Source organism: Hyperolius riggenbachi, chromosome 6, assembly GCF_040937935.1.
Source record: "Hyperolius riggenbachi isolate aHypRig1 chromosome 6, aHypRig1.pri, whole genome shotgun sequence".
Lineage (NCBI taxonomy): Eukaryota > Metazoa > Chordata > Amphibia > Anura > Hyperoliidae > Hyperolius > Hyperolius riggenbachi.
In genome coordinates, this window is record NC_090651.1 from 382,043,218 (window position 1) to 382,057,993 (window position 14,776).

At 46.6% G+C, this 14,776-nt stretch overlaps 1 protein-coding gene across 1 annotated transcript in view; it reads right to left on the bottom strand.

Annotated features, from left to right (window-relative positions):
* LOC137522304 (phospholipase A2 inhibitor and Ly6/PLAUR domain-containing protein-like) overlaps positions 1 to 14,776 on the bottom strand; it is a 34,635-nt gene that overhangs the window by 4,037 nt on the left and 15,822 nt on the right. Inside the window, exon 4 of the mRNA XM_068242336.1 lies at positions 5,062 to 5,178. Coding sequence (XP_068098437.1) covers positions 5,062 to 5,178 — 117 coding nt within the window. The remainder of the gene's footprint in view (positions 1 to 5,061; positions 5,179 to 14,776) is intronic.

Genomic DNA, 14,776 nt, shown 5'->3' on the forward strand with positions numbered 1-14,776 from the left:
TCATACCTACAGGCGCCTGATGATGGGAATGCGGCTCACTTCCCTCCCCTAGTGCGTTCCTCCCTCCTTCCCTATGCAGAGTCCTGATGAGAGGTTACTCCCCCTGCTCTCAGCATTCCACTGACGGGATCTCCCTTCAGTCAGGGCCCTCTAGCTACATAATACTGAAGATACCTCTGGCTGCCTAATACTAAGGGGCACCTGTAGCTACCTATGACGGGCATGGGAAGTCAGGGAGAAGTGACAGCTGGGCCAGCCAGCACACTTGCAGTGCGGTTTGGTGGGGGTTTTCTTGGTTCATGGAGGGCGGAGTCAGGGTGTAGAGATGGCCTGAACACTTTGCCTGCGAGCAGTATTCAGCGGAGATCAGGTATTTGTGCTCACCGTGAGCACATGGCACTATTACACCCGCCCCCATACATTCTCATTAGGCTAACCTTTGACCCCTTGCATCACAGTCAGCAGGCACATGGCAGCCAATCAGCCTGCACTCCCTCACGGACCCACCTGCCCCTATAAAAACGCTGCAGCATTGGTCATGTTCAGTCTGTCTTTGGCTGGAATAGAGAGAGGATGGGAGAGCGCTTGCTGAAGATAAGGAAAGTGTTAGCTAGGCTTGTCTATTTTGATCCTCGCTGGCTGATTGCTGTTTAATCAACCCAAACAGCCCTTCTGAGGACTCCTTCATCCTTGTGCAGTTTTTTTTTGTGTGTGTTTGCGACACGCCACAGTCCACAGTCACCCACCAGTGTGCCCAGTGCCCACTACAAGCACAATAGTGCTCCAGGGCCTGTGGTGTTATCACTGTATTGTGTTTGAACTGTTACTGCATTTCTCAGTGTCTGTGTGTTAGTGCACAGACAGCACACTGGCCCAGAGCCACACATGTGCCCACTTACAGTGATATCTAATTGTGTGCTACATAAAAGCACAAGCAAAGTTTTACCACTAGTTCTCCAGGGCCTCTGTTATTATCACTAAATTGTGTTTGAATTGTTGCAGCATATTCTCAGTGTCTGTGTGATAGTGCACAGACAGAATACACTGGCCCAGAGCCACACACGTGCACGCTTCTAGGGATATTGAATTTTGTGTCACATAAAAGTACAGGCACAGTTTTTCCACTACTGCTTCAGGGTATCTGCTATTATCACTGTATTGTGCTTGACCTCACCTGTTGCATATTCTCCATAGAGATGGCCCTAACTGTTTGCCCGCAGGCAGTATTCGGCAAAGATCATGTATTCGTACTCGCCTCGAGCGGTGAGAACATGACAATATTCGATCCGTCCCCATACATTACAGCACAGTCAGCAGACTCCTTCATGCCCCCCCCCCCCCAAAAAAAATGCTGCAGTGCCCGCCATGTTCCATTTATTCTACGGCTGGGATAGTGAGAGGAAGGGAGAGGCATTGCTGGAGATAGGGAAAACAGTAGCTCAGCTTTTTTATTTTGTTCCTCGCGGGCTGACTTGCTTTAAAAGCACCCCCAACAGCCCTTCTGAGTAGGGATGGTCGTAGTCAGCCAACTTCGCTACGCTGGAACTAGCATAGTTTTACGTAATTATGCTTCGCCAAACTACGGCTTCGAAATCAAATATTCGCTTTGTATGCATTTTGTTGACTACGCGTTAAAATACGCAATTACGCATAGTGGTAAGCATAGTGTATGCGGATGCTTATGCCCATATACGCATATGCCCATATACGCATTAATTCTTCAGTAATCGCTTGTACCAGTAACTCTTCTATGCATACATTCCCCTTTCCGATACGTAAATTTGTAAGCATGCAATCGCACGCAGAAAATTAGCCGCGAGTAACGCATGCGTAGTTCACTACGTAATACACATGTTAACTATGCTTAGTGGGCGTAAGCTACGCGTAGCGGTACTTCGCCATGCGTAAATTCATAAGCGTAGTTTTGAAACTTCATCTATGAACTACAATGCGTAGATGTGAACAATGATGCGTACATTCGTACTGGCGTAGTTTCTGCTCATCCCTGCTTCTGAGGGCTACTACATTGTTCTGCTGTTTTTTTATTTTTGTGTGTGCGACACTACACGGGCCAGTGGCACGCACACAGAGCAATGCAAATTATTATCATTGTGTGCCACATTACACAAGCACACTAGTGCTCCAAGGCCTCTGTTATCACTCTATTGTGTTTGCACTATTGCATAGCTCTGCGTCTGTGTGATACTCCACAGACACAACACTGTCACTGAGGGGCTGGGGGAGGAGTAGACCTTTTGTGACTTCAGTAAGGAAGAGCAGGTGGCTAGCTTGGCATCCAACCTTGTTCAAATGGGGTCATTCATGCTGTCCTGTTGAGGGACCCCGTATAAAAAGGCTCAAGGAGAACGAGCTGTACTGGGTGGCAACGCTACTGGACCATTGCTATAAGCACAAAGTGGTGGAACTGTTATGGAGGTCTCACCACGTTAAAACCCTTAGCTCCTCTCGATGTTTGTATGCCCCTCTTAGTAAGCATACTGTGATCAGTGATGCTCATAAAGATTCCAGATATCCGAACTATCCAGATATCCAAACTTTTTTATGGTATCCGAAATGGGATACGGATTCCAGATAGCTGGATAAATCCGGAATGCACTATCCGAGTGAATCCTGACAATGTCCCAGTTGTGCATTGGACACAATGTGGGCTGCACGACCGCTGTCTGGAACCTCCTGATGTTCATTTACAGCCATTTCTTCTTTTTTTTTCTTTTTTTTTTTTGTATCATAACTCCCCACATAAACAATTGCTGTTTTTCTTTAAAAAAAAACATGATGCTTCATGCATCATTTACTATAAAAGACGCGTTTTGGAAGCAATTTAAAGGCCACATCTGGATTTCAATCCGGATTCCGGATTTCAATCCTGATAATGGGTTCAGATATCTGGATAGACTCGGATTTCCGAACGGTTCAAATTCGAATATCCGGATTTATCCAGGCTTTTTGCTATCCAGATCCGGAATAATCCTGATATCAAAAAGAGGTATCAGAGCACCACTGACTGTGATGCCCAAGCCTGGTTGAGTAGGATACTATCACTCAACACATTAACTGTTGTTTGGTTTATTTTGTACTAGCTGATGACCCGGCGTTGCCCGGGTATGTATTTGGCTGGTGTCGGCTCCACCCACTTTTTCTATCCCTAACACACAATTACTCAGTGACCAAGTTTGTGAGCTTTGGGGTCCTTGGCATCAATAATTTGTATATTCCCATAGAAATTAAACAAATCAGATTGGCTGTTTGTGGCTTCACCCCCTCTTCATGATTTGAACCCCAGTCACCCAATGACCAACTGTAGCAGGTTTAAGGCATCTGCTATTGACAGTGTAAAAATGGCAGCAATTTAAATATTCCCCTTGAAAATCAGGTGAATTTTGATTGGCTATTATAAGCTCCACCCACTTCCCTGAATATTAATCTCAGTCACCCAGTGACCATCAGTCACAGTGTAAGAAGGGCTGCAGTTTATATTTTCCCAGTGAATTTGTTTTGGCTCCGCCCACTTTTTGTAACCTTGACGCACAGTCACTCAATGACCAATTTTGTGAGCTTTGGGCAACTTGGCATCAATAATTAGTGTTTTTATTTACCAGTAAAAAAAAAAATCTGATAGGCTGTTTGGGGCTCCCTTCCTTTTACTGAATTTGAACCCCAGTGACCCAATGACCAATTGTACCAGGTTTGAGGCTTGTGCCATTAACAGTGCAAGAATGGCAGCAATTTTAATATTCTCCTTCAAAATCAACAGGTGAATTTTGATTGGCATTTTTAGGCTCCACTCACTTTTCTGAATATTTATCCCAGTCACCCAGTAACCAACTGTGCATATTTTGAGAACCCTGCCATTAACAGTGAAGAAGGGCTGCAGGTTATATTTTCCCAGGGAAATCTGTTTTTGACTCCACCCACTTTTTGTGACCTTGACACACAGTCACTCAATGACAAAGTTTTTGAGGTTTTGGGTTTCTGGCATCAAAATTATGTGAATGGAAGCAGTTTGTTTAGCAAATAAATCTGAGTGGCTTTTTGTGGCTCCGCCGCTTTAGTGAATTTAAACCCCGGCCACTGTATGACCGACTGTAGAAGGTTTGAGGCCTCTGCCATTAACAGTGTAAGAATGGCAGCAGTTTCAATATTCCCCTTGAAAATAAATAGGTGAATTTTGATTGGCTGCTGTAGGCTCCACCTACTTTTCTAAATATTAATCCCAGTCACCCAGAGACCAAATGTGTCAAGTTTGAGAACCCTGCCATTAACAGTGTAACAATGGCTGCAGTTTATATTTTCCCATGTAAAAAGTTAGTTGTTTTTGGCTCCGCCCACTATTTCTAACCTTGACATACAGTCACTCAATGATCAAATTTATGAGCTGTGGGGTCTTTGGCATCAATAAGTTGTATTTCCCCATTGAAATTAAACAAATCTGATTGGATGTTTGTGGCCCGCCCCCTTTTCAAAATTTAAACCCCAGTCTCCCAGTGACTGACTGTACCAGATTTGAGGCATCCCATTAAGAGTGTAAGAAGGGCAGCAATGTAAATATTCCCCTTGAAAATCAATAGGTGAACAATGATTGGCTGTTGTAGGCTCCACCCACTTTGCTGAATATTAATCTCAGTCATCCAGTGGCCAACTGTGTCAAGTTTGAGAACCCTGCCAATAACAGAATGGCTGAAATCAGCTCTAATATCTCTGCTTCCTTGTGGGCGCAGTACAAAGTAAGAAACAAAAAAGGGGTACATAATAATACAGACAATGGTGTACACCAATATACAAGATACATAATTAGTGACAAAATACTAAGAATGATACAAAATACAGAATACAAAATCTAGAATTGGTAATGACAGTGATAAAAGTAACATGATGAATACACTATAGTACAGACCTGGATAGAAACACAGACCCGGACAGAAACTGTCACTTACATTCCTGATGGTTAACTATTTCAGGCAGAGAGAGGAAAAGAAAAAGAAAAAAAAGAAAAACAATGCAGACTAGATGCGTACTGCGAAATAAAATAATAAAAATTACCATATATAATCCTCATTCTTTCAAATAAACAGACATCTTCTGAGGGGGGACAGAGGAAAGACTGGCCCCTGCAGTGTTCAGGAACGTCATGACAAATGTGACACCAGATGAAATGACCTGGAAGGAAAATAGTTATATGTAAATTAACCACTTCACCTCCAAGGTTTGTTCCCCTTCAGCAGTGGCATAGCTAAGGAGCTGTGGCCCCCAGTGCAAGTTTTACAATTGGGCCCCCCAAGCACTCTTTATATAGCAATTGATACGGTGCACCAAAACCTGGCAAGGACAACCACAGTGTCAGGGGAGCAAGAAGGGGATGGGGAACAGTTTGTTAGTGATCACTACTATTCAAATGATCTATTGAAGTGATTATTGCCAGCAAGACCAATAGAGAACTAATACTGTAGTTGAGAGAGGGCCTTTCGGGGCCCCGATGCGGTGGCTACCTCTGCACCCCCTATTGCTACGCCCCTGCCTTTCAGGCTAGGTGCACACATAACATAACATGAAAAGCTGCGTTTTCTAACATGTTTTCCTTTTATTTTGTGTGCGTTTTTGCTGCATTTTTACTGCGTCTTTGATGCGTTTGCATTAGCATTTTTTTTTACCGCATATTAATTTTTCAAGTGTTTTGCGTGCATTTGAATGCGTTTGCGGTGCACATTTCCAAACGCATAAGCATTTTGTATGCTTATTTTCATGCATTTTTCTTTTGCGTTTTATGCAAATCACTAGGAAGACAAGAGGAAGTGGAAATACGTCACAAAACAATATTTTTTCTTTACCAAAAACGCATAGAAAAATGCATGGAAAACGCATGAAAAAACGCATACCATTGCATTTCCATTGACTTTCATTATGTGCGTTTTTCATGTGTTTTTGAAGTTTATGCAACAAAACCAGCGTTTTTGAAAACGCACGCATCACAAATGCAAGTTTTTTTTGATATGTGTTTTTTTCCTGCGGCCCACAGACTTTCATTAGTGGCAAAAACGCAAAGTTTTCACCAGTGGCGTAGCTAAGGAACTGTGGGCCCCGGTGCAAGTTTTACATGGGCCCCTTCCAAGGACTCTATACATAACAAGTGATACGGCGCACCAAAACCTGCCAAGGGCAACCACACTGTCAGAGGTGCAAGGAGGGGATGGGGAAAAGTGTGTTAAGGATTACTACTATTCAATGTATCTATTGAAGTGATTATTACCAGCACAGGACCAATAGAGAGCTAATAATGTGATAGAGGGTGAACCATTCTGGGCCCCTCTGGCCCAAGGGCCCCGATGCGGCTGCTACCTCTGCACCCCCTTTTGCTACGCCCCTGGTGTGCACCTAGCCTCTACACCAGAACATTAGCGCACGTTCCATTCATTCACATATAACCTATTACTACTGATCACAATGAAACAATCTTTTTTTTTGTTTTTTTTGCCACCAATTAGGCTTTCTTTGGGTGGTACTTTTTGCTAAGAATTACTTTATTCAAACTGCATTTAATGGGAATAATAAGAACAAAAAGGAAAAAATTAATTATCTCTCAATTTTTGGCTATTCTAGTTTTAAAATAATACATGCTACCGTAAGTAAAAGCCACACATTTGCCCATTTGTCCCGGTTATTGCAACGTTTTAAAAACACAACAGTACAATGTACCATGAATGGTGTCAATATTTTATTTGGAAGTAAAGGTGCATTTTTTCAATTTTGCGTCCATCACTATTCACAAGCCCTTGAGTTAAAAAATAACAGTAATATACCCTCTTGATATACATATTAAAATATAAAAAACTTTAGTCCCTAAGGTAACTATTTATGTCTTTTTTTTGTAAAATAAACCCCCCCCCAAAAAAAAAAAAAAAAAAACTGGGTACTATGGGAGAGTGTGGGAGGGAAGTAGTTAATTTTAAATGTAAATGTATGCATTTTTTTATTTAAAAAAAAAAATTGTATTTAGGTGTAATTTTACTATTTGGCCACAAGATGTCCTCGTGCATTCATTTCTGTTATTAGTACAACAGGAAGCAATGCGTGGAAGAGTAAGTATCAGCTTTTGTGAGTGACGCAGCATATAATTGATCGCACGGGGAGTTGGATTAATGAATGGGAACAGTTTTCCCATCCATTCATCCCCCCTTCTACCGATAGGTGGCAAGAACAAATGCGTGGGGTGGGAAGGAGAGGGCTTGCAATCAGGAGTGCACGGCAAGGGAGGAGTATCTACATCCCTGCTAGGTAAAGCAGGGTTGTAGATACTTGTTCCGGGGGGATGGGAAGGGGTTAATATAATCTGGAGCAGAAGAGTAAAGATGTCATACAGCCCTGTCACAGGTAAAAAGACATGTTGTCTGAACACTGTTTTTTCATCCCTAAAGCCGTGTACACAGTTGAGATTACTGTCACTCATCAGGGATCGGGACACAATCCACATGGAGTGTGGGTGGAAAAATGACGCATGGGACACAAAGGAGTAACTACACTGAATGTTTGATCCAATATGTAAAAAGGAGGAGTGTAAACTGGCACTAGTACTAAGCAGGGAAAGGACCATCCGGTGCAGGGAGCCAGGGGTAAATGTAGATTCAGTCACAGGCACATCGTTATGGCGTAAGATCCGGGGCTTGAGCCATGAATCGTATTGTACGTAAGTAGTCTGTGAGGAGATGTGCTGGATCAGTCTGCAGTCAGTCAATATCACCGCCAGCCACCACCAGTCAGTGATCGGCAGATAATTTGCGTGATCACGAGCACTTTTTCACTATTCGACTTCGGGATCCTAATCCATGATCGATTCTGGATCAGGGAAATCGGCCACGGAAATTCCGTGATTGAAAATATACAGAACGCAATCACGGTCGTGATCGCTGGGATCACTGAAAAATATTCCGTGATTATCCGTGATTATCACCAGCCGACTTTAGCAGTTACTAGCAAAGTCCCCTTAGATTGTAGGAACACCAAATTTGCCAGATATGTTAAGAGGAACAAGAGGGAAAAAAATCAAAAAGTCCTTACACTTTTTGAGAAAATCGATTTTAAAATTTAAATTTTCTATTTTTCAATTTCAATTTTCAAAAATAGTATACAACCATCTTAGCGGTATGGATGAGCTCAGCTCGTCCATCACCGCCGATGGCTGCCGCTCAGGCCCTGCTGGGCCGATTTTGATGAAATAAAGAGCAGCACACGCAGCCGGTAGTGTTGGGCGAACATCTAGATGTTCGGGTTCGGGCCGAACAGGCCGAACATGGCCGCGATGTTCGGGTGTTCGACCCGAACTCCGAACATAATGGAAGTCAATGGGGACCCGAACTTTTGTGCTTTGTAAAGCCTCCTTACATGCTACATACCCCAAATTTACAGGGTATGTGCACCTTGGGAGTGGGTACAAGAGGAAAAAAAAAATTAGCAAAAAGAGCTTATAGTTTTTGAGAAAATTGATTGTAAAGTTTCAAAGGAAAAATTGTCTTTTAAATGCTGAAAATGTCATGTTTCTTTGCACAGGTAACATGGTTTTTACCGCCAGGCAGTCATAAATGTAATAAAGATAAGAGGTTCAATAAACAGGGACCGGTAACGCTAACCCAGCAGCAGCAGCAGCACACGTGATGGAACAGGAGGAGGCGCAGGAGGAGAAGGCCACGCTTTTTGAGACACAACAACCCAGGCCTTGCATGAGGACAAGAAGCGTGCGGATAGCATGCTTTTTACCGCCATGCAGTCATAAATGTAATAAAGATAAGAGGTTCAATAAACAGGGACCGGTAACGCTAACCCAGCAGCAGCACAGAGCACACGTGATGGAACAGGAGGAGGCGCAGGAGGAGAAGGCCACGCTTTTTGAGACACAACAACCCAGGCCTTGCATGAGGACAAGAAGCGTGCGGATATAGCAGCAATGCTTTTTGCCGCCATGCAGTCATAAATGTAATAAAGAGAAGAGGTTCCATAAACAGGGACCGGTAACGCTAACCCAGCAGCAGCACAGAGCACACGTGATGGAACAGGAGGAGGCGCAGGAGGAGAAGGCCACGCTTTGAGACACAACAACCCAGGCCTTGCATGAGGACAAAAAGCGTGCGGATATAGCAATGCTTTTTGCCGCCATGCAGTCATAAATGTAATACAGATGAGAGGTTCAATAAACAGAGACTGGAAACGCTAACCCAGCAGCAGCACACATGATGGAACAGGAGGAGGCGCAGGAGGAGAAGGCCACGCTTTTTGAGACGCAACCCAGGCCTTGCATGAGGACAAAAAGCGTGCGGATATAGCAATGCTTTTTGCCGCCATGCAGTCATAAATGTAATACAGATGAGAGGTTCAATAAACAGGGACTGGAAATGCTAACCCAGCAGCAGCAGACGTGATGGAACAGGAGCAGGCGCAGGAGGAGAAGGCCAAGCTTTTTGAGACACAACAACACAGGCCTTGCATGAGGACAAAAAGCGTGCGGATATAGCAATGCTTTTTGCCGCCATGCAGTCATAAATGTAATACAGATGAGAGGTTCAATAAACAGAGACTGGAAACGCTAACCCAGCAGCAGCACACATGATGGAACAGGAGGAGGCGCAGGAGGAGAAGGCCACGCTTTTTGAGACGCAACCCAGGCCTTGCATGAGGACAAGAAGCGTGCGGATAGCATGCTTTTTACCGCCATGCAGTCATAAATGTAATAAAGATAAGAGGTTCAATAAACAGGGACCGGTAACGCTAACCCAGCAGCAGCACAGAGCACACGTGATGGAACAGGAGGAGGCGCAGGAGGAGAAGGCCACGCTTTTTGAGACACAACAACCCAGGCCTTGCATGAGGACAAGAAGCGTGCGGATATAGCAGCAATGCTTTTTGCCGCCATGCAGTCATAAATGTAATAAAGAGAAGAGGTTCCATAAACAGGGACCGGTAACGCTAACCCAGCAGCAGCACAGAGCACACGTGATGGAACAGGAGGAGGCGCAGGAGGAGAAGGCCACGCTTTGAGACACAACAACCCAGGCCTTGCATGAGGACAGAAAGCGTGCGGATATAGCAATGCTTTTTGCCGCCATGCAGTCATAAATGTAATACAGATGAGAGGTTCAATAAACAGAGACTGGAAACGCTAACCCAGCAGCAGCACACATGATGGAACAGGAGGAGGCGCAGGAGGAGAAGGCCACGCTTTTTGAGACGCAACCCAGGCCTTGCATGAGGACAAAAAGCGTGCGGATATAGCAATGCTTTTTGCCGCCATGCAGTCATAAATGTAATACAGATGAGAGGTTCAATAAACAGGGACTGGAAATGCTAACCCAGCAGCAGCAGACGTGATGGAACAGGAGCAGGCGCAGGAGGAGAAGGCCAAGCTTTTTGAGACACAACAACACAGGCCTTGCATGAGGACAAAAAGCGTGCGGATATAGCAATGCTTTTTGCCGCCATGCAGTCATAAATGTAATACAGATGAGAGGTTCAATAAACAGAGACTGGAAACGCTAACCCAGCAGCAGCACACATGATGGAACAGGAGGAGGCGCAGGAGGAGAAGGCCACGCTTTTTGAGACGCAACCCAGGCCTTGCATGAGGACAAAAAGCGTGCGGATATAGCAATGCTTTTTGCCGCCATGCAGTCATAAATGTAATACAGATGAGAGGTTCAATAAACAGGGACTGGAAATGCTAACCCAGCAGCAGCAGACGTGATGGAACAGGAGCAGGCGCAGGAGGAGAAGGCCAAGCTTTTTGAGACACAACAACACAGGCCTTGCATGAGAACAAAAAGCGTGCGGATATAGCAATGCTTTTTGCCGCCATGCAGTCATAAGTGTAATACAGATGAGAGGTTCAATAAACAGGGACCGGAAACGCTAAACCATCCCAGATGTTCATTGGTCATGTTACTTGGTTGGGGTCCTGGAGTGTTGCGTAGTCGTTTCCAATCCAGGATTGATTCATTTTAATTTGAGTCAGACGGTCTGCATTTTCTGTGGAGAGGCGGATACGCCGATCTGTGACGATGCCTCCGGCAGCACTGAAACAGCGTTCCGACATAACGCTCGCTGCCGGGCAAGCCAGCACCTCTATTGCGTACATTGCCAGTTCGTGCCAGGTGTCTAGCTTCGATACCCAATAGTTGAAGGGTGCAGATGGATTGTTAGACACAGCTACGTCATCTGATATGTAGTCCTTGACCATCTTCTCCAGGCGATCGGTGTTGGAGGTGGATCTGCACGCTTGCTGTTCAGTGGGCTGCTGCTGCATGGGTGTCAGAAAATTTTCCCACTCCAAGGACACTGCCGATACCATTCCCTTTTGGGTACTAGCTGCGGCTTGCGTTGTTTGCTGCCCTCCTGGTCGTCCTGGGTTTGCGGAAGTCAGTCTGTCTGCGTACAACTGGCTAGAGGAGGGGGAGGATGTCAATCTCCTCTCTAAAGTCTCCACAAGGGCCTGCTGGTATTCTTCCATTTTGACCTGTCTGACTCTTTCTTCAAGCAGTTTTGGAACATTGTGTTTGTACCGTGGATCCAGAAGGGTATAAACCCAGTAATTGGTGTTGTCCAGAATGCGCACAATGCGTGGGTCACGTTCAATGCAGTCTAGCATGAATTGAGCCATGTGTGCCAGAGTCCCACCAGAATCCTCATCATCCTCTTGTGAGCGTTGTGATAGTTGTTGTGATGCATCATAGTCGTCACCTTCCTCCTGGTCTGCTTCTGCTGACCATTCGCGTTGAATTGTGGAAGTCCAACGTGCACCGCTCTGGCCCTCGTCAGTGGTGGCATGAAACTCCTGCTCCAACTCCAGCTGTTCCTCCTCCTCTTCTTCGTCATAGCTGCTGGGGCCAGCGTTCCCTGAGGCGGATGGCCTGATGTTGGTACCATCACGCTGATCGTTTTCTCCTTCAGATTCCCCCAGTTGCATCATGACAGCTGTCTCCTTGATTTTTAACATCGACCTCTTCAGTAAACACAGCAGTGGTATGGTAATGCTGACTGAAGAGTTGTCACTGCTCACAAGCAACGTGGATTGCTCAAAATTTTGGAGGACTTGGCAGAGGTCCAACATGTTGGCCCAATCGGATCCACAGAAGCTTGGCAGCTGGCCGGATGCGCCTCGGTACTGCGCCGTCATGTACTGGACCACTGCACTCTTCTGCTCGCAAAAGCGGGCTAGCATGTGCAGCGTAGAATTCCAGCGCGTAGGGACATCACACAGCAAGCGATGGTGGGGGAGATTGAAGCGCTCCTGCATCTTGGCGAGTGCCCCCGAAGCAGTACTGGAAGTTCTACAATGTTTGGCCACTCGACGCACCTTCAACAGAAGATCGGCCACGCCTGGGTATGTCCTCAGGAACCGCTGAACTACTAGGTTCATCACGTGCGCCAGGCAAGGGATGTGTGTCAGCTTAGCCAACCTTAAAGCGCGAATGAGATTACTCCCATTATCACACACAACCATGCCCGGTTTCAGGTCCAGCGGTGCCAGCCACAAATCCGTCTGTTCCTTTATTCCCTTCCAAATTTCCTCCCCTGTGTGCTGCTTATCCCCAAGGCAGATTAGCTTCAGCAACGCTTGCTGACGCATGCCAACAGCTGTGCTGCACTGCTTCCACGATCCTACTGCTGCTGGGTTAGCGTTTCCGGATGAGGTACAGCTTTGAGATGCGTTGGAGGAGAAGGAGTCAGAGAGGTAGGTGCTGCTGTTATCCAGTGTGAGGGACGGCGGTGCAGCTGTTTGTGGCGTGGGCAACACCCGTGCCGTAGCAGGTGAGGAATCGCTGCCAGGCTCCACAAGGTTCATCCAGTGCGCGGTAAGGGAGATGTATCGACCCTGGCCGAACGCACTCGTCCAGGTGTCAGTGGTGAGGTGAACCTTGCAGGCAACGGCATTCTTCAAGCTTCGGGTTATTTTGCTGACCACGTGCTCATGCAACTCAGGCACTGCAGAGCGTGCAAAGTGGTAGCGGCTGGGAACCACGTAACGTGGGATGGCCACTGACATCATGCCCTTGAAGCTGTTTGTCTCCACCAATCGATATGGCAGCATTTCGCAGGCCAGAAGCTTGGCTATGCTGGCTGTTACTGCCACGGCCCGGGGGTCATTTGCTGGCAATTTCCTCTTGCGCTCAAACATCTCCGACACAGACAACTGAACCGTAGCGCTGCACACGGAAGGGCTGTTGGTTGTTGTGTTTGAAGAACACTGGGAGACCTCAAGAGCACTACTCCGGAAAGTGACAGTGTCAGCGTCGTCTGATGTTTGTGAATGTTGTGAACCACGCAATGGCTGGGCTACTGCTGCTGCTGAGGCGGGTCTGGTGAACCCAAGGGAGGCAGTGTTGTTTCTGGTACCCTGTCCTGACGCGTTTGCCCAAAGAGTGGGATGTTTGGATAGCATGTGACGGCTCATGCTGGTGGTGGAGAGGTTGTTAATACTTTTCCCCCTGCTCAGGCGGGTCTTGCACACCTTGCAAATCGCCATGGTAACATCCTCAGTGCAGTCTTCAAAGAAAGCCCAGACTTTGGAGCACCTGCCTTGCTGGCGATTTCTGTTTGCTCCTCTTTTGCCTCTCACTTGAACTTCCACGCTTGTGGTGCCTGAAATTGCGCGCCGCCTACCTTGTGGCACAAGGCGAGCTCGTGCAGCAGTGGGTTCTTCAACAGACTCATCTGTGCTGCTGCTACGACGGCGATGTTCTCGTTCACAAACAAAATCTGGGTCTCTGTCCACATTGTCCATACCCTCCTCTTCCATCTCCTCAAACTCGTCATATGTCATTGTGGGCCGCCGCCGTGGAGTAGAGCTCCCCACAACAACCTCTGCGCAGCACACTCCAACGTCGTCTTCCAGATCTTGTCGGCCGACCTCCTGCAATTGCAACCCCTCCTGCCCAAATTGCTCTGGGATTTGGGTTTCCGAGTCCTCTTCGGACTCGCCTTGTATTTCAGTGCGCGGTGCATTTCCCACAGTTAACGGTTGTGAATCCAGGCACAACATTTCTGGCTCTTCCTCCATTGACCTTTGAAAGGTGGAAGTTTTTTGGGCTGGGAATAGCTCCTGCGAATACCCCATTGTGTCCTGAGGTAATTCATCGGACTGGTTATCTGGCAGTTGTGTGCGTGGTGTCGCTGCCGGTTGTGTCAGCTTTGTGCCCACTGGCTCCTTGTAACTGGCTGAGGACTCGGACCTTGTGCGTGATGTGCTGGTGCTGCTTAACCCACTGCTGGACGCTTGAGAGGTCATCCAAGTAATTATCTGGTCCTGTTCTTTTGGATTTGTGAGGGTTGTTGTCCTGGACAACATGGGCGGTATTGAGTGGGTTTTCTTGGGTGCTCCCCTGTGGCCTGTACGTGAACCGTCAGGGGAAACACCTCTTCCCTTGCCCCTCCCTCTTTCACCGGATTTCTTCCTCATTTCACTTATCCTTACAGTACACGCTGACTGGCAGCAGTACAGTGGCAGTACAGAAATGCTATACAGTACCACTATTCCCAGCAGCGACACAGAGCACAATGCTATACAGTGACGGGTGAGCGGTGTACCACTATTCCCAGCAGCGACACAGAGCACAATGCTATACAGTGGCGGGTGAGCGGTGTACCACTATTCCCAGCAGACACAGAACAGTACACAGAATGCTATATAGTGTGGCTGAACGAGCGGTGTACTACTGTTCCCAGCAGACACAGAACAGTACACAGAATGCTATATAGTGTGGCTGAACGAGCGGTGTAC